Raw genomic sequence first — 20,703 nt, 5'->3', positions numbered from 1 at the left:
CATCACTGGAGGCTTCGGACCATGGATCATCACTGGAGGCTTCTTACGTGGAGCCGAAAAGGTCTCGCCGGACTGGGGAGACACACTGGAGGCCGGGTGCGCAGAGCAGGCACAGGATATACTGGGCCATGGAGACGCACTGGAGGTCTGGAGCGTAAGGCTAGCACAACCCGTCCTGGCTGGATGCTTACTTTAGCCCGGCAAGTGCGGGGCGCTGGCACAGGACGAACTGGGCTATGAATGCGCACTGGAGATATAGTGCGCATCACAGCATAACACGGTGCCTGGCTGTTCACCTGATCCCCACGGTAAGCACGGGGAGTTGGCTCAGGTCTCCACCCTGACTCTGCCAATCTACCCATGTGCACCCCCAAATTGCCTCTCGTGCTTCCGTCATTGCCATGCTAGTTCCTCGTATCGTCTCCATTCCTCTCTCGCTGCCTCCACCTGTTCCCATGGGAGGCGATCCCATCTGGCCTGGATCTCCTCCCACGTCCAGGATCCCTTGCCATGCAGGATGTCCTCCCATGTCCAGTCCTCCTGACCACGCTGCTTGGTCTTTTGGTGGTGGAAGATTCTGTCACGTTTGTCATACGAAGGAGACCAAAACGCAGCGTGTGTACCGTTCCACATTTGATTTAAACTGTGAAACTATGCAATACATACAAATAAACTCATAAACAAAACAACAAACCGTGACGAAGAGGTGCAACATACACTTACTCAAAAATAATCTCCCACAACTCCTAGTGGAAGAAACAACAACTTATATATGATCCCCAATTAGAGACAACGATGACCATCTGCCTCTAATTGGAGATCATCCCAAAAAACAACAACATAAAAATACAACAACAAGAATCCCACATAGAAATACATAAACTAGACAAACCCCCCAACATAGAAAAAATAAACTAGAACCAACATAGACATAAATAAACTAGACAAAACCCTCTGTCACGCCCTGACCTACTCTACCATAGAAAAATAAAAGCTTTCTATGGTCAGGACGTGACACTGACGGATCAACAGAGATGCCTTTACTTATGTTTTTGCGGTAACACTTGGCGCCTCCTTTTCCTAGTTCCTTGCGTCCCTTTTCTTTTTTGTTTGTTCTTGTTTAAAGTGCTTTATCTTGATTGCACAGATACATAATGCATTTAAAAAATGATAAAGTTGGGTTATATTTCATAATAGATGGATTAGCTGACAACGTCACGAAAATGATGCACAGGCTTGAATGGGGCAGAAGTCTGAGTTGTGATTCTGGATGGGCAGATACTGTAGCTACCAACAATGGCAAGAAATTGCTATGTGGGGAATCGTAGTGGACTCGTTTCAGCTAGTTTAATCTTTTTCTTGATATCATGTCTTGTTTTGAGGTGTTTTGACTGATTTCGTGTCAATGCTAATATGGGAAACAATTTGCTTGCTAGCTAACAAACAAGTGTAACAATGTATGTATTTATGTTTTCAATAAACATTTGAGACTAAATATAGTTTACATGTTGTCAACAATCGAAGCCAACCCAGTCTGTTTTGCCCTATAGTGGCGCACGCATCGGTTTTGTTGCTAAACAACCAACCCGTCTATATACACATTCAATATCAACGACTACCAGCTGGATGGACGAAGGGTTCCAACAGAATCCTTTCATCACTGGTCAGTTATCAACACCAGGATAACGCTGAAATAACGCTGCTGGGGTGGGGAGATTACAGTATGTACAACCTCCCACTCATTTCAAGACGGACCAACTGTGGTCACACAATGGTTGAAAGACTGAGCCAAATGCAACGGTCGGAAATGAGCATCATACAGTGCATTTGGAAAGTATTCAGACCCATTGACTTTTTCCACATTTTGTTATGTTAAAGACTTATTCTTAAATGTTTTAAAGTTATTTTTTTCTCATCAATCAACACACAATACCCCATAATGACGAAGTGAAAACAGGTTTTGAGAAATGTTTGCAAAAAAAACCAGAAATACCTTCTTTACATAAGTATTCAGACCCTTTGATATGAGACTCGAAATTGACCTCAGGTGCATCCTGTTTCTATTGATCATCCTTGAGATGTTTCTACAATTTGATTGGAGTCCACCTGTGGTAAATTCAATTGATTGGACATGATTTGGATAGGTACACACCTGTCTATATAAGGTCCCACAGTTGACAGTGCATGTTAGAGCAAAAACCAAGCCATGAAGTCGAAGGAATTGTCCATAGAGCTATGAGACAGGATTATGTTGAGGCACAAATCTGGGGAAGGGTACCAAAAAATGTCTGCAGTCACCAAGACTCTTCACAGAGCTGGCCGCCTGGCCAAACTGAGCAATCAGGAGAGAAGGGCCTTGGTCAGGGAGGTGACCAAGAACCTGATGGTCACTCTTACAGAGCTCCAGAGTTCCTCTGTGGAGATGGGAGAACCTTCCAAAAGGACAACCATCCTGAGGGGCCCCCGCTGATCCTCAACACAGGGGACCCAGGGGTGTGTGCTTAGTCCCCTCCTGTACTCCCTGTTCACTCACGACTGCGTGGCCAAGCACGACTCCAACACCATCATTAAGTTTGCTGAGAACAAAACGGTGGTACACCTGATCACCGACAATGATGAGACAGCCTAGAGAGAGGAGATCTGAGACCAGGCAGTGTGGTGTCAGGACAACAACCTCTCTCTCAAAATGAGCAAGAAAAAGGAGATGATTGTGGGCTACAGGAAAGGAAGGGCCGAACATGCCCCCATTCACATCGACAGGGCTGTATTGGAGTTGGTCGAGAGTTTCAAGTTCCTTGGTGTCCACATCACCAACAAACTATCATGGTCAAAACACACCAAGAAAGTCATGAAGAGGGCACGACAACGCATTTCCCGCCTCAGGATACTGAAAAGATTTGGCATGGGTTCCAAGATCCTCAAAAAGATATGCACCTGCACCGTCGAAAGCATCCTGACTGGTTGCATCATTGACTGGTATGGCAACTGCTCAGACTCCGACCGCAAGGTGCTACAGAGGGTAGTGCGTACGACCCAGCACATCACTGGGGCCAAGCTTCCTGCCATCCAGGACCTCTATACAGAGGAAGGACCTAAAAATTGCCAAAGACTCCAACCACCCTAGTCATAGACGGTTCTCTCTGCTACCACACGGCAAGCGGTACCAGAGCGCCAAGTCTAGGACCAAAAGGCTTCTTAACAGCTTCTACCTCCAAGCCATTAGACTGCTGAACAGCTAATCAAATGGCTAACCGGACTACTTGCATTGACCCCCCCCTCCCACTTTTTTATTTTATTTTTTCATACACTGCTGTTACTCGCTGTTCATTATCTATACATAGTCACTTTACCCCTACCTACATGTACATATTACCTCAATTACCTTGACTAACCTGTACCCCCGCACATAAACTCGGTACTGGTACCCACTGTATATAGCCTCGTTATTGTTAATTTATTTTTTTGTCTTTTTATTTTTTTTTACTTTACTTTATTTTGTAAATATTTTCTTAACTCTTATTTTTCTTAAAACTGCATTGTTGGTTAAGGGCTTGTAAGTAAGCATTTCACTGTAAGATCTACACCTCTTGTATTTGCCGCATGTGACAAATAAAATGTGATTTGAAGCCAACACACTCTGCTGCGACTGACTGCTCCTGTGGTTCATCAACCAGCTCACTCTGTATAATAAATCCATACCCCATTCATGCACAATACATACACTTCATACAAATGCAATTTATCACATTTTATACCAAATTTGAATGAATACTGGGCCATAATAGCAAGCTAAAGACACTTGAGCCCTATAGTCATAAAAGTCTATAATCAGCCTTGCTTCACCTCTGAGCCTTGCTGGATCCCAGTGGCTGACGCCTGCATACAATCAGTGAGGCTTTGGCTCCCCGGGATCCCATTGGTCAGTGCACTGATATCTTCAACGTAGTAACAGATATGCAACGAGAAAGAAATGCAAAAGGAATCTTTTAATTTCCCTAAAATTGTGAACAAGTGTCGTCATGTAACTCTCTTGACTGGCATCTGTAACCGGATCGAACAGTAAATCTTTTGTGCAATCAAATACAATAAAGTGGAAAACGAAAACTGTGGAAATATTTATACAAATGAAATGTGGTCCGTGAAGCAGCAGTTGGCAAGGCAGCCAGAGACAAGCCTTAATGGGAAAAAGGTGTCAATACTTTAGTGAGTTAAACTCCAGAAAAAAACATCAAGGCTCTTTTAGTCCCGGTGTGGGTTAGACTTTAGTCCCGGTGTGGGTTAGACTTTAGTCCCGGTGTGGGTTAGACTTTAGTCCCGGTGTGGGTTAGACTTTAGTCCTGGTGTGGGTTAGACTTTAGTCCTGGTGTGGGTTAGAATTTAGTCCTGGTGTGGTTTAGACTTTAGTTCTGGTGTGGGTTAGATTTTAAAACGATTTCAGTCCCGGTGTGGATTAGACCTTGCCTTTCCAACCACGCCAGATCATTTTTGGGACCACACAAGAGAAGCATGGATTCATGTATGTTCCCATGTTTGATTCAGAGTTCACCAAGCAGACTGGTCGGGCTAATGAAAATACACTTGCCTGTTTCCATACTAAGTGGACCTCAGTGGGGATCTCATAGCTTAATGCTCCTATTACATGACCTACCGTCTTCTGGGGTCAAATCCACGATTCATGACGCTCTCCTTCAAAGCCAACACGGCAGGAGGCACTGAAGTCTAATTCTGCATCTGCACAATTATGTGACCCTGCCCTAGTTAACGTGTATGTTCCCTGACTGCAACATACATGGAAGTCAAATTGGCGGCCCCCTTTGAACGCTCCTTATTCGTGCCACGTAAACAACATGCCGTCCGGGCTTGGTTTAGGAGGCGAGAGGAGGCAAGCCAACAAATAAAACAAGAACAAGTTTAAGAAACCTGACTAAACGGCATCTCCAGGCCCGTGTCGGCGCTTCAAACACGGGCTGGCACCCAGAGCACCCTGGTACAGGCAGGGGGAGGGAAGGAGGAGCAGCTGCTGCTGAGGTCATCTGGGCAGCTGCCTCTTTCCACACCTCACAGGCCCAGCCAGCCAACACTGGGGCCCAGCCAGCCATCATTGTAGCCCGGCCTCCCGCTCCACGCTTCAAATAACTACGGCAGACCTATTCTCCATTCAGACTCTCTCTCTCTCTCTCTCTCTCTCACTGTCTCTTCCCTCTTGTGTTACAATTTATTTTTATTTTTTTACTCTGCATCGTTGGGAAGGGGTCGTAAGCAATCATTTCACGGTAAAGTCAACACCAGTTGTATTTGGCGCATGTGACAAATAAAAACTAATTTGATTTTCTCTTACTCTCTCTCTCTTCAGTCGTGCCATTTGTATTTGAGTGATCTGATTGGTCGTTTATTCAAGCACCACTACGCTCCCACAAGTCACAACTTCTCGACCAATCCAGAAGGTGACACGTTCACAGAGCACAAGCAAGCTGTCCTGAGCAAAAAGAAGCATCCATCAATCTACTCTCTGTGTTATTTATTTTAGGGAAAGTGATTTACAAAAGTAAACTTTCAATAGTGAACATACTATCAATATACTGGCTACTGTTGATAGTCTACAAAAAAACGCTACAAAAATACACGATAGCATCTGTCTTGGCTAGCCTACTGTAGCCAGCTTGATATTTCTTTTGGAACCACAGTTCTCTTAAAGGTGCAGTGTCCTATTTTGAGCTGGAAAAAAAATATTCTCAATGTGACATACTTTAGAAACTATAATGAATGCAATTAATACAATGCAATTATTAAGAATAGAGTATTGCTAAATTCTATTAAACAGGTTTTTAATACATCATAATAAACAAAAGAGGCGGCAGGTAGCCTAGCGCTTAGCGCATTGGGCCAGTAACCAAAAGGTTACTTGTTCGAATCCACAAGCCGACAAGGTGAAAAATCTCCAAGGCACTTAACCCTGATAATGGTAGACCCTGGCCGTGACCCCACTCTCCAAAGGTTGATTAAGGGGAGCTGGGATATGCAAAAATATTATATTTATAATATATAAATCAAGCCTCATTAATAGCTGCATATAGAGAGAAAGCATGCCAACCTATAGGCCCTGCATGACCCCAATGCATTTAGAAACTATACCACGTCCGGGCCAGTAGACATTCTATTCGGGCCAGTAGGTTTTTGGTACCATTCCACTGATTTCGCTCCAGTCATTACCACAAGCCTGTTCTCCCCAATTAAGGTGCCACCAACCTCCTGTGGTTAGCAACTATGGTTGATTTATAGTGAACAGAGCCAATGTGAGGGTGCGTTAGTACTGAATAGACCCAGTGTGAGGGTCCGTTAGTACTGTGGTAGTGAACAGACCCAATGTGAGGGTCCGTTATTACTGAACAGACCCAATGTGAGGGTCCCTTAGTACTGTGGTAGTGAACAGACCCAATGTGAGGGTCCGTTATTACTGAACAGACCCAATGTGAGGGTCCCTTAGTACTGTGGTAGTGAACAGAGCCAATGTGAGGGTCCCTTAGTACTGTGGTTGTGAACAGAGCCAATGTGAGGGTCCGTTATTACTGTGGTAGTGAACAGACCCAATGTGAGGGTCCGTAATTACTGAACAGACCCAATGTGAGGGTCCCTTAGTACTGTGGTAGTGAACAGAGCCAATGTGAGGGTCCGTTATTACTGTGGTAGTGAACAGAGCCAATGTGAGGGTCCGTTATTACTGAACAGAGCCAATGTGAGGGTCCCTTAGTACTGTGGTAGTGAACAGAGCCAATGTGAGGGTCCGTTATTACTGTGGTAGTGAACAGAGCCAATGTGAGGGTCCGTTATTACTGTGGTAGTGAACAGAGCCAATGTGAGGGTCCGTTAGTACTGTGGTAGTGAACAGAGCCAATGTGAGGGTCCGTTATTACTGTGGTAGTGAACAGAGCCAATGTGAGAGTCCGTTAGTACTGTGGTAGTGAACAGAGCCAATGTGAGGGTCCGTTAGTACTGTGGTAGTGAACATAGCCCAAAAGGCACCCTAATTCCATATATAGTGCACTACTTTTGCACTATATAGGGAATAGGGTGCCATTTGGGATGTAGCCAATATGAGGCTGAGGGTGGGTCAGTGGTAATGGCTTCCCTCCTTTTTGAGTCTGATTTACCACCAGTGGAGTTAATTACCCTCCTTCCTTTGTCCCAATGGCAGCCATTCTGGCCACGCAGCCAGGGGCCACATACGCTGAAGCCCAGTTCCTGCTGTTTAAACACCGGCTCTGTTTAGACTGATGGAGAACTTGTTTGTGTTTCCAAAGACGGCAATAATTGTTGCCAGTTTGGCTTTTTTACAATATCAGTTAAGTGTCTACAGACATCTGTCTCAGCATGTTCATTCCAACATTTCCCTGAGTTGTTAGGACACTAGTCAGACTATGAATAATGACCAGCTAAAGAAAACAAACTCTCAAGATAAAACCCTGGCATTGGGAATGAGCACGCTCCACACTGGCCTCGAACACACAAAGTCACACACAGTCAAACTCACTCATATGCAAGCACACACGTTCAACCAAAACAATCTGAATAGGAAAAGCTCTCTCTCTCTCTCACACAAACACACACACACTCATCCGTGGCATGAGGGTTCATGTCCTTAAATAGTTGGGGTTTGGAAGGAGGGAGGGCAATCACAAGACCAGCCCATGGATGGATGACCCCCCTCCATCCCAGCGTCCGTCTCTCCCCAGGACACCCTGCCAAATTAGGCCCTGATTCATTAGGCAGACAGCCTCAGACATGACATGGCTTATAACCATCACACCTGAACACAGGCAGGCACCACTTATAGACAGGGCTCGGGGGTGGTTGGGGTCACAGAGAACCAAGGAGGAGAGTAGTAGGGTTATTATTTCTGTGTCTTATTGTCCAAGTTCACTGGTTTCTGGCCTGGCGTCACGGTGGTGGTGGTGATTCTCTAACAACATGAATGAATGTTGCTGGCTGTGAGGATGAGGAGCCATTCCACTGATAAGAATGATATGAGGAGAACCACTAACCAGCCAACCAGTGGTAGTGTGAAATCATAAAACATATTAGATCCACTTGGCTCCCGTCGAGGTAGAGGAGGAGATACTGTACTGAATGTGTAGTAGTGGATAGCTTGGTTTCAGGTCTGTTCGTGCTGTCTTGGTCATTGTCACACCCCAAGACAGTAAACAGATCTGGGACCCGGCAAGGTGGATGGGAGGGGGGGAGGAGACTCACCGATGACGATGAGGGTGTAGTTGATGTTGACGCTGCCGAAGCCATTGGTGGCCTTGCAGATGAAGGTGCCTGCGTCTTCGGCCTCCACCTCTTTGATGCGCAGTGCCTGCCGCAGCACCCGGAAGCGCATCCAGCCACTGTGGATGTTGCGGCCATCCTTTGCCCACATGATGAGGGGTGGAGGGTCGCCCTCCACGGGGCACTGCAGCTTCATGGTGCGCCCGATCCGCACCGTCTGCCGGTGGGCGATCTTCTCTGCCACGTGGGGAGGGCCTGGGACAAGAGAGGAAGACGTAACAGTGTTATAATGGGACCTACAGTAGATTACAGACAACTGAATCAATCAGTAATATGCAGCTACAATGTTTGCTACTTCAGGTAAATATGGGCTGACATACAGAACAGAACAATGCTGAGCCTGGTACTGACTATAATCTGAACTGAGATCAACCTTACATCAACCTTAAACAGAAGCTGGTGTGCTCTGATCTGAGAATTAGAAAAACAATGTCTGTGAGGAGATATTAAGATTAAATAAAAGGTAGAGTGGAGAGGGGGAATTTGAGGGGGTGATTTAACGAGGGAAGAGAGAATAAAATGCGTAGGAGAGCGGGAGAAAGGCAGACAGAGAAATAAAACACAGAAAGGATCTGTGGTCTTCTGTTCCATCTCCATCCTCTCCTCTTAAATACAAGTTCGGATGTGGAGCCCAGCAGTCTAGAACAGTCCCCTGTGAGCAGCACGTCTAGAACAGTCCCCTGCGAGCAGCACGTCTAGAACAGTCCCCTGTGAGCAGCACGTCTAGAACAGTCCCCTGTGAGCAGCACGTCTAGAACAGTCCCCTGTGAGCAGCACGTCTAGAACAGTCCCCTGTGAGCAGCACGTCTAGAACAGTCCCCTGTGAGCAGCACGTCTAGAACAGTCTTTCTGAATAAATCACATCACATTTCCACTGGGTTCAGTCCCTGGGCACCAGAAGTCAACACGTCATTACTGCCTTGTAACTTGCACATCTTCTACCCCTTGTACAAAGTCAGCCCTTCCAATTGCCAAAGTGATATGTGTGAGGAAAAATGCTAAAAATGCTAAATTTTTGACTACAGTACAACTAGTGCTTCATGTGTTTAGTGTTAGCCATCCGTAGTGGTGTGCAGTGATGTGTTGAGCGAGACTTTAGTGCTAGCTTCTCCAGCCCACACACTACAGTACATGGCACACTCCCTGGAAGCAGTCTGGAGGCAGTCTAGTCTGCAGGCAGTGTGATAGTTTCACTTTTTACGTCTGTGGGAAATGGTAACCACCGTCGCTTGTCAGCTGGCCACATCTCCCTCCTTATTCTTCAGCTACCGGGCTGTGGCTGGACAGATTCACTGGGTTGTTTGTGTGCTGGTCTTACTACTATTTGTGTGTGTGTGTGTGTGTGTGTGTGTGTGTGTGTGTGTGTGTGTGTGTGTGTGTGTGTGTGTGTGTGTGTGTTTGTGTGTGTGTCAGTATCACTACAATGTGCTCCTTGGTTAGTCATTATTACAGGGTTAAAACTAAGGGGCCCACCTAAGTAACACCAGACAGAAATCCTTCCCTCCACCATGTTGTGAGTCATGCTAATGCCCGTTAGCGTAAAGCTAATTCCAGATTTGATTAATATGACTTGCATGAAATGTAGTTCGATGGAGCCTGTGAAGAGAAACATAGATACACAGCAGTTCAGAGGTTGGCATGAATTTTATTTGGTGGGTCGTTAGAGAAGCATTTTTGGCTTGTAGTTGAAAAGTTTTGCTGTTCTCACTCAAACAATGGCTGTTCAGCTTTGACTGTCACATCTTTCTATCATGTCCATTCATCCTCTAATCTGTTTTAGCCAATCATTTTACAGAGATGGGAATCATGGTGTATAATTCTAGAGAGCAGTATGGACCCACTGGTTGAATCAACGTTGTTTCCACATTTTAATGAAATTACATTAAACCAACGTGGAATAGACATCTGTACCCAATGGGGAAGATGTAGAGGGGCAGTCATACCAAGACGGTGGCACATCACTCTTTTCACAGGAGAACGCGAGAACCACCATTTAAATGGATGGAGGTTGAAAATGTGAAAAATAAATTAGTCACAGTGAGGAATTCACTGGACTCATCTTCATCCTCCCACTTCACTGTTACTGGTTGACTCATCAGGAGCAGAAACCTCTAGTAAAACCTTCCTGGTCAGATTTTCTCATCAGGAGCAGAAACCTCTAGTAAATCCTTCCTGGTCAGACTTTCTCATCAGGAGCAGAAACCTCTAGTAAATCCTTCCTGGTCAGACTTTCTCATCAGGAGCAGAAACCTCTAGTAAATCCTTCCTGGTCAGACTTTCTCATCAGGAGCAGAAACCTCTAGTAAAACCTTCCTGGTCAGACTTTCTCATCAGGAGCAGAAACCTCTAGTAAATCCTTCCTGGTCAGATTTTCTCATCAGGAGCAGAAACCTCTAGTAAATCTTTCCTGGTCAGATTTTCTCATCAGGAGCAGAAACCTCTAGTAAATCCTTCCTGGTCAGACTTTCTCACAGATTGGAATCTCATTCTCTCTGGAAGCCTGTAGACCTAAAACCCCGCTCTCTCTCTACCTCTCCTTCTCTCTCTTCGTGTTGATTTACAGCTGTACTGCTCTGTGCCTTCTGTTTGAGAGAAAGCCCAGGATTCAGGTCCCATAACTGCTCCTCACACCAAAAGGCTCTGGGGTCCAACAGAACCGCACCACACCACCGCACCTCCCAGAGATCACAGGAGCACGACACAAGACTGCACCCCCCACACACTTTCACCAGTTAACCTGCTTTTCACTCCTCTGCCCTTCTCTTTTGGCTAGAGTGATGAATTGAACATACAACAGACACCTCTCTGAGGAGCTTTCCTTCACGTTGGAGGGACGACTGGCCTGGAGTCAAATACTGTTTAACCTCTCTCTGGGGGAATTAAACAGAAACGACCCAAAAAAACTGTCTTTTTCATGAGATTATCTGTCAGTGTGAATGCAGGTCACTGTTGCTTTGTGTGTGTGCGTAAATGTTTATGAATGTGTGTGTGTGTGTGTGTGTGTGTGTGTGTGTGTGTGTGTGTGTGTGTGTGTGTGTGTGTGTGTGTGTGTGTGTGTGTGCGTGTGTGTGTGTGTGTGCGTGTGTGTGCATCAGAGAGAGAGCGAGCGAGCGAGAGGGAAAGGGAGAGAGTTGTGTGAGGAGAGCAGAGGGAATTGTGGGGAGAGGAAATTGCAGGCTGGACCTTTTAAAACACAATCTGTTTTGTCCATTTAAACCTAAATGCCTTACCCTATGCTGCTGCCGCTGGCTCCACTTGGGGGATCTAAAGTACACTAAATGGCCGGCTCGTCGAACGTCTCATCCCAAAATCATGGGCATTAATATGGAGTTGGTCCCCCTTTTGCTGCTATAACAGCCTCCACTCTTCTGGGAAGGCTTTCCACTAGATGTTGGAACGATGCTATAACGAGACCATTATTCCTCCTCCACCAAACTTTACAGTAGGCACTATGCATTGGGGCAGGTAGCGTTCTCCTGGCATCCGCCAAACCCAGAATAGTCAGTCAGACTGTCAGATGGTGAAGCGTTACTCATCACTCCAGAGAACATGTTTCCACTGCTCCAGAGTCCAATGGCGGTGAGCTTTACACGACTCCAGCCAACACTTGGCATTGTGCATGGTGATCTTAGGCTTGTGTGCGGCTGCTCGGCTATGGAAACCCATTTCATGAAATTCTTGATGAACAGTTCTTGTGCGGACGTTGCTTCCAGAGCGCTTCAGCACTCGGCAGTCCCATTCTGTGAGCTTGTGTGGCATACCACATCATGGCTGAGCCGATGTTGTTCCTAGACATTTCCACTTCATAATTACAGCACTTACGGTAGTCCGGGGCAGCAATATGACAAACTGACTTGTTGGAAAGGTAGCATCTTATGACCGTACCACGTTGAAAGTCACTGAGCTCTTCAGTAAGGCAATTCTACTGCTAACATTTGTCTATGGAGATTGCATGGCTGTGTGCTCAATTTTATACACGTGTCAGCAACACGTGTGGTTGAAATAGCCGAATCTACTAATTTGAAGGATTGTCCACATACTTTTTTTGTTATATATAATGTAGCTTAAAGAGGTAGCCTGTTTCGATATCCCTCATCTCTATGAATTTCTCCTCAAGCCGCATAATCCCATTTCTCTTTATTCCCTTTTACAGCAAACTGGCTTAAGGTACGGAAGGAGTCAACATACTGGCTTAAGGTATAGAGGGAGACAACATAGTGGCTTAAGGTATAGAGGGAGTCAACATACTGGCTTAAGGTACGGAGGGAGTCAACACACTGGCTTAAGTTCCATCTTAAATAAGCATGCTCCATAGAAAAATGTAGAAGTAGGAATAGATATAGCCCTTGGTTCACTCCAGACCTGTCTGCCCTTGACCAGCACAAAAACATCCTGTGGCGTTCTGCATTAGCATCGAATAGCCCCCGTGATATGCAACTTTTTAGGGAAGTTAGGAACTAATATACACAGGCAGTTAAGAAAGCTAAGGCTAGCTTTTTCAAACAGAAAGTTGCATCCTGCAGTACAAACTCAAAAATGTTCTTGGACACTATAAAGTCCATGGAGAATAAGAGCACCTCCTCCCAGCTACCCACTGCACTGAGGCTAGGAAACACTGTCACTACCGATAAATCCACAATAATTGAGAATTTCAATAAGCATTTTTCTACGGCTGGCCATGCTTTCCACCTGGCTACCCCTACCCCGGTCAACAGCCCAGCGCTCCCCACAGCAACTCGCCCAAACCTCCCCCACTTCTCCTACACCCAAATCTAGATAGCTGATGTTCTGAAAGAGCTGCAAAATCTGGACCCCTACAAATCAGCCGGGCTAGACAATCTGGACCCTCTCTTTCTAAAAGTATCTGCCGAAATTATTGCAACCCCTATTACTAGCCTATTCAACCTCTCTTTCGTATCGTCTGAGATTCCCATAGATTGGAAAACTGCCGCGGTCATCCCCCTCTTCAAAGGGGGAGACACACTAGACCCAAAGTGCTACAGAACTATATCTATCCTACCCTGCCTTTCTAAGGTCTTTGAAAGCCAAGTTAACAAACAGATTACCGACCATTTCGAATCTCACCGTACCTTCTCCGCTATACAATCTGGTTTCAGAGCTGGTCATGGGTGCACCTCAGCTACGCTCAAGGTCCTAAACAATATCATAACCGCCATCGATAAGAGACATTACTGTGCAGCCGTATTCATCGACCTGGCTAAGGCTTTCGACTCTGTCAATCACAACATTCTTATTGGCAGACTCAAACTACTTCTCCGATAGAGTTCAGTATGTCAAATCAGAGGGCCTGTTGTCCGGACCTCTAGCAGTCTCTATGGGGGTGCCACAGGGTTCAATTCTCGGGCCGACTCTCTTCTCTGTATACATCAATGATGTTGCTCTCGCTGCGTAGACACCATTCTGTATACCTCTGGCCCTTCGTTGGACACTGTGTTAACTAACCTCCAGACTAGCTTCAATGCCATACAACTCTCCTTCCGTGGCCTCCAACTGCTCTTAAATGCATGCTCTTCACCCGATCGCTGCCTGCACCTGCCCGCCCGTCCAGCATCACTACTCTGGACGGTTCTGACTTAGAATATGTGGACAACTACAATGTCACGACTTCCACCGAAGGTGGCTCCTCTCCCTGTTCGGGCGGTGCTCGGCGGTCGTCGTCGCTGGCCTACTAGCTGCCACTGATCCATTTTTCCTTTTCGTTTGTGCCTGTCTGTTTTTTCACACCTGTGTTCATTTAGTTGATTTCGGTGGGTTTATTTTACGCCGCGCTGCATGCTAGTCTTTGTGCGGGATTGTTTGTATGTGTTTCACATTAGGGATGCGTGTCTGCACCACGGGGTTTTCGTTTTATTCGGTAGTGTTACCATTTTTCGAGACTTTGTTTAGGAGTGGAGGTTTCTCCTCCGTGTGTAGTTAGTTTCCCTGTGTGTGGCGACTTCGTTTTATGCGTGTTTTTCCCTCATGTTGTTATTGAGTTCGGGACTACCATAATAAACGTTTTGTGCCACTGGAACTTCCTTGCTCTCCTGCTCCTGATTCCTGCACCCCCCTCCTACTAGGAGGCATTGTAACATACAAATACCTAGGTGTTTGGTTAGACTGTAAACTCTCCTTCCAGACTCACATTAAACATCTCCAATCCAAAATTAAATCTAGAATCGGCTTCCTATTTCGCAACAAAGCATCCTTCACTCATGCTGACAAACATACCCTTGTAAAACTGACCATCCTACCGATCCTCAACTTCGGCGATGTCATTTACAAAATAGCCTCCAACACTCGACTCAACAAATTGGATGCAGTCTATCACAGTGCCATCCGTTTTGTCACCAAAGCCCCATATACTACCCACCACTGCGACCTGTATGATCTCGTTGGCTGGCCCTCGCTTCATACTCGTCGCCAAACCCACTGGCTCCAGGTCATCTACAAGTCTCTGCTAGGTAAAGCCCAGCCTTATCTCAGCTCACTGGTCACCATAGCAGCACCCACCCGTAGCACGCGCTCCAGCAGGTATATCTCACTGGTCACCCCAAAAGCCAATTCTTCCTTTGGCCGCCTCTCCTTCCAGTTCTCTGCTGCCAATGACTGGAATGAACTGCAAAAATCTCTGAAGCTGGAGACTCTTACCTCCCTCACTAGCTTTAAGCACCAGCTGTCAGAGCAGCTCACAGATCACTGCACCTGTAAATAGCTCATCTGTAAATAGCCCATCCAATCTACCTCATCACCACACTGTATTTATTTATTTATCTTGCTCCTTTGCACCCCAGTATCTCAACTCGCACATTCATCTTCTGCACATCCTACCATTCCAGTGTTTAATTGCTATATTGTAATTTGCCACCATGACCTATTTATTGTCTTACCTCTCTTATCCTACCTCATTTGCACATGCTGTATATAGATTTTTCTACGGTATTATTGATTGTATGTTTTTTTATTCCATGTGTAACTCTGTGTTGTTGTATGTGTCGAACTGCTATGCTTTATCTTGGCCAGGTCGCAGTTGCAAATGAGAACTTGTTCTCAACTAGCCTACCTGGTTAAATAAAGGTGAATTTGTTTTTTTTTTAATTGCAGAGGGAGTCAACATACTGGCTCAAAGTACGGAGGGAGTCAACATACTGGCTTAAGTTATAGAAGGTGTCAACATACTGGCTTAAAGTACGGAGGGAGTCCACATACTGGCTTAAGTTATAGAAGGTGTCAACATACTGGCTTAAAGTACGGAGGGAGTCCACATACTGGCTTAAAGTACGGAGGGAGTCAACATACTGGCTTAAGTTATAGAGGGAGTCAACATACTGGCTTAAAGTACGGAGGGAGTCAACCCACTCGTTTTTATTTTTATTACAACACGTCATAATTATTTTCTATATTACACGTCTATTATTATTATTGCTAAAGGTACTGCATACGTAGGTGTAAACATAATTTTTTTTAGGAAGAGATAGCACTTGTATAGCCTATGAAAGTAGCATAAATGTGCAGAAAGTAGTTTTGAATGCATTTTATTGAATGGAAACAATAACAGTCTTCAACTTTTTTGGCAACATAGTGATATATTCTTATATATTGTACAATGAGGAATTCAACTACAATATACTAGTCTTCTCCCATTTTTTTAACCATTGCCCCCACTATGGTTGCACATTTGGGGAATATTCAGGAAGTGCAAACTTTCCGTGGGAATTAACAGGAATATATGGGAATTAATGAGAATATATGGGAATTAACGGACATATGTGCAAATTAATATTAATACCATTTAAATGTAGATGTTTTTTGCATTGGATATATTTACCATATCATATGGAGACAGAAACATAAACCTTTTACCTTATAAGTTGACATAAATGCAAATGATTAAATCCTTCCAATAGAAATACAAATTTAAAAATGTTGTTACGAACTGAACTTGAATTAAATGAGTTGACTCTTCACATGGGATGATTTCACTGAACAACAAAAGAAATGGAATACTGAATGATCCCCAATGATCCATCGCATCGCCCAAAAATGTTTTCAACATACATCTGTAAAACGATAGTCCAGAAACTAAAGCGTAGGTTTTCTTCCTCTCAGGCTTCCATGTCTTCTCCCTGGACCTCCTCAGTGTCCAACTCTTGAACATCAGACTCTGAGGCCTCATCTTCAGTGTCACTTTCCAACCTTGTTGAGGATGGCTCGTAGTCAGGCTCACAAAGCCTCAAATTTGCCCGGATGGACATACATTTTTAAATCCTTGTATTGGTCAGCCTGTTGCGTGCTTTGGTGTGTGTGTTCCCAAACAAGGACCAGTTGCGCTCTGAGGACGGCTGATGTTGGTGGGATTTGGAGGATGATGGAGGCAACAGGGGAAAGAGCCTCAGATTCACAAAGTCCCTAACACCAGGTGGCTGATGAGATAAGTTGGCACGACTGCCATATTGCATCTCCATCCCAAAACCCTTGCTTGGAAGTGTACTTCGCCAGACTGCCAAGAACCTTGCCCTCATCCAGGCCAAGGTGGCGAGACATGGTAGTGATGACACCATAGGCCTTGTTGATCTCTGCACCAGACAGGATGCTCTTGCCAGCATACCTGGGGTCCAACATGTACGCTGCGGCGTGTATGGGCTTCAGGCAGAAGTCTTCACGCTTTTTGATGTATTTCAGAACTGCAGTTTCCTCTGCTTGGAGCAACAATGAAGTGGGCAGGGCAGTACGGATTTCTTCTCTTACATCTGCAAGCAGAGTCTTAACATCAGGCAGGATGGCATTGTCTCCCTCAATACGTGCAATGGCTACTGCTATAGGTTTCAGGAGTTTCAGGCTGCTTACCACTCTCTCCCAAAATACATCATCCAGGAGGATCCTCTTGATGGGGCTGTCCATATCGGCAGACTGTGATATGGCCACTTCTTGGAGAGACTCCTTCCCCTCCAGGAGACTGTCAAACATGATGACAACACCACCCCAACGGGTGTTGCTGGGCAGCCTCAATGTGGTGCTCTTATTCTTCTCACTTTGCTTGGTGAGGTACATTGCTGCTATAACTTGATGACCCTTCACATACCAAACCATTTCCTTGGCTCTCTTGTAGAGTGTATCCATTGTTTTCAGTGCCATGATGTCCTTGAGGAGCAGATTCAATGCATGAGCAGCACAGCCAATGGGTGTGATGTGAGGGTAGGACTCCTCCACTTTAGACCAAGTAGCCTTCATGTTCGCAGCATTGTCTGTCACCAGTGCAAATACCTTCTGTGGTCCAAGGTCATTAATGACTGCTTTCAGCTCATCTGCAATGTAGTGACCTGTTTGTCTGTTGTCCCTTGTGTCTGTGCTCTTGTAGAATACTGGTTGAGGGGTGCAGATGATGTAGTTAATTATTCCTTGCCCACGAACATTCGACCATTCGAGATGATTGCAATACAGTCTGCTTTCTCTATGATTTTCTTGACCTTCACTTGACCTCTGTTGTACTCTGCATCCAGCAAATGAGTAGATAAAGCATGTCTGGTTGGAGGGGTGTATGCTGGGCAAAGAACATTCAGAAATCTCTTCCAATACACATTGCCTGTGAGCATCAGAGGTGAACCAGTTGCATACACAGCTTGAGCAAGACATTCATCAGCATTTCTCTGACTACGTTCCTCCATTGATTCAAAAAAGGATGACCATGAGCTGTTGCTATCTGATTCATAATTTTCACCTCGAATAGAAGTAGAGGGACTTTTGTCAGAGGTTGCTTGTTGTGAGCGCTGAGGGAACTTTATGCACTTGGCCAGATGATTCTGCATCTTTGTTGCATTCTTCATATATGATTTGGCACAGTATTTGCAAATGTACACAGCTTTTCCTTCTACATTAGCTGCAGTGAAATGTCTCCACACATCAGATAGTGCCCATGGCATTTTCCTGTAATGATTAGAAACAAATTAGTAAAAAACAAACAAATACAATTTCATGTACAAATAAATAGTTAAGCAGTTGGATTAAACAACTCATTTGTAAGATAAATGTTTTAAAATGAAACATCTATGGAAGCAGGTGAATTAACACTCAGTTAGCAGGCTCAAGCAAGCTAAAACCCACATGGTAGCAAAAACTAACTAGCAGAAATTGTTAAGATAGAAATGATTTAAACACACTTTGCTGTAGTCTACTATTTACTAGTTAACAAAAAATAATGTATGTCATAGAAAATATATTCACCCCACCCAGTATTGTAATCAAACTTACCAGAAAGCATGTAGTCCTTGGCTCAGACAGTGTAGTGATGTGGGCTCAATAACATCTCATTAGTGTGCAAGATCTTGAGAATCAGCTGTACATGTGATGGAAGAGAGCACTGCACATGTGATGGAAGAATGCACTGTGCATGGAGAGGGTTACAATTCCATTGAATTGGGGATAGTTTAACCATAATAAGCCACAAGACCTAGAATTGCCTTATGTTTATCCCACACAAAGGTTCACTGTTATTTGCCCCAAAAATTTATGAATTTAAGCAAAATTCCCCAAATTCCCGGGCTTAACTTCCCATGGGAAAAATTCCGGAAATTTACCGAAAAGTTTCCGACCCTTTGCAACCCTAGCCCCCACCCACAAGGTGTATAAACAACAACAATAAATAATAATAAAAGAATAGATACAAAACAAAAATTTGAAGAACATAAATCAACTCTAATTAGCACGTAGGACAGTATGCAAGTGTGTGTGCATGGACTTTGCAGATGTATTTCTCAAATGTGCAGCACATAGTATTTGTTTTACAGTCCTTCTTTGGGGGGCAGAATTGGCATCCAGGTAGGGATGATCTTGTTCCATATCACAAAGGCATTGTATGAGGACACATCAATGATGTTACGGAAGATGACCAGGGGCCAGCGGGCAGTCATCCTCCTGCAGCTGTAAGTTCCAATCACCTTGTCCAGGTTGTCCATGCCTCCTTTGTTGTGGTTGTAGTCCAGGATGATGGCTGGCTTCCTGTCCTCACGATCACTGATCTCAGCCGTTTTGTGCAGTGTGCTCAGGAGGACCACATTCTGGTTCTTCTTTGGGATGTAAGAAACTAGAGTGGTGGTGGGCTTGTTCTTTCTAACTGTACCAACCATGGTGATCTTCCTCTTCAGGAGCTGCTGGCTGAGTTCATAAGAGGTGAAGAAATTGTCACATGTGTCATTGTACCCCCTCAGTCCATCTGTCACATCAAGCACAACCCGCATCCCCTGGTTCTTCTCCGGGCCTCCACTGGTCGGCTTCCCTGTGTAGACTTGCATCTTCCAAGTGTAGCTGGATTGTGCGTCACAGGCCACCCATATCTTGATGCCATACTTTGCTGGCTTGCTGGGCATATATTGCCGGAAAGGACAGCGACCTTTTGACCAAAGAGATTACTATCAGTAATTAGTATCAGTGTCACAGAAAACAATCACATAAATCAATGATATTACAGCTATACATAATAAAATGAACAGTGAAAATCACTTACATTACAGTTGCTCATCCACTGTTACTTCAGGCCCAGGGTTGAAGAGGTATGGCAGACACTCCACCCACTTCTCCCAGACCTCTCTTATGGCCGCTAGTTTGCCTCTCACACGTCTTGCAGGTCTTGACTCACGGTTATCAAATATTAGCATTCTTGAGAAAGTGTGAAAGACTTCCAGTGGCATCGTGGCACAGAAAACCGCTCTTCCACTCTCTGCATCCCAGAGACTACATGTAGCCTCGCCTCGGGACCTATACACACCTGCTAAGATTAGCAGCCCTATGTAGGCACGCAGGTCAATCTCATCAATCCTTTTCCGTCAATCTCATCCACCCTTTTCCAGTTGTCTCCATATTTATGGAAACCCTCCAAATTTGTCATCTCCAGGATTATTTTTTTAATGGCTGGTGTGATGAACATGTAGAATGTTGAGGTGATGTCCTGGGCATGGGCAACTGCATGTCTTGTGGTCCCTGGTGTCATCCTTATGACATTTTGTGCTGCCATCCTGCCCTGGTTGTCACATGGTGACAAGGACCATGTTATTTTGCTGTTCTTTGACAAAAATGTCTCTCTTTCAGCTTGGGGGATTTCTTCTTCATCTGAAGATGATGCATCGTGCTCTGGGTTATATTCTTCCCCATCTCCTTCTTCAGACACCTCCTCCTCTTTTAAATCATTGTTCTCTTGTTCGTCCTGGACCTGTTGGGCACTGAAACGTTCATTCATGGCTTCAGCAAAGAGAGAACTGGGGGAACTACCATCTGCAGCACCTTTATAGCCTCTGACTGCATTCCCCATTAGTAAACAATGCTTTCAAGAAACTTTTATTTTGTCTGAAATTTTGTTTATTTTGTCTGAAATTGTTTTGATTTTGT

The 20,703-nt window shown here is 44.9% G+C and overlaps 1 protein-coding gene across 1 annotated transcript in view; it reads right to left on the bottom strand.

Annotated features, from left to right (window-relative positions):
* fgfrl1a (fibroblast growth factor receptor like 1a) overlaps window positions 1-20,703 on the bottom strand; it is a 91,498-nt gene that overhangs the window by 37,003 nt on the left and 33,792 nt on the right. Inside the window, exon 4 of the mRNA XM_014212756.2 lies at window positions 8,248-8,520. Coding sequence (XP_014068231.1) covers window positions 8,248-8,520 — 273 coding nt within the window. The remainder of the gene's footprint in view (window positions 1-8,247; window positions 8,521-20,703) is intronic.

The sequence above is a fragment of the Salmo salar genome, chromosome ssa09 (assembly GCF_905237065.1).
Source record: "Salmo salar chromosome ssa09, Ssal_v3.1, whole genome shotgun sequence".
NCBI classification, from domain to species: Eukaryota; Metazoa; Chordata; class Actinopteri; order Salmoniformes; family Salmonidae; genus Salmo; species Salmo salar.
The sequence above is the reverse complement of the archived record's forward strand: the minus strand, read 5'-3'. Positions and strand labels throughout refer to the sequence as shown.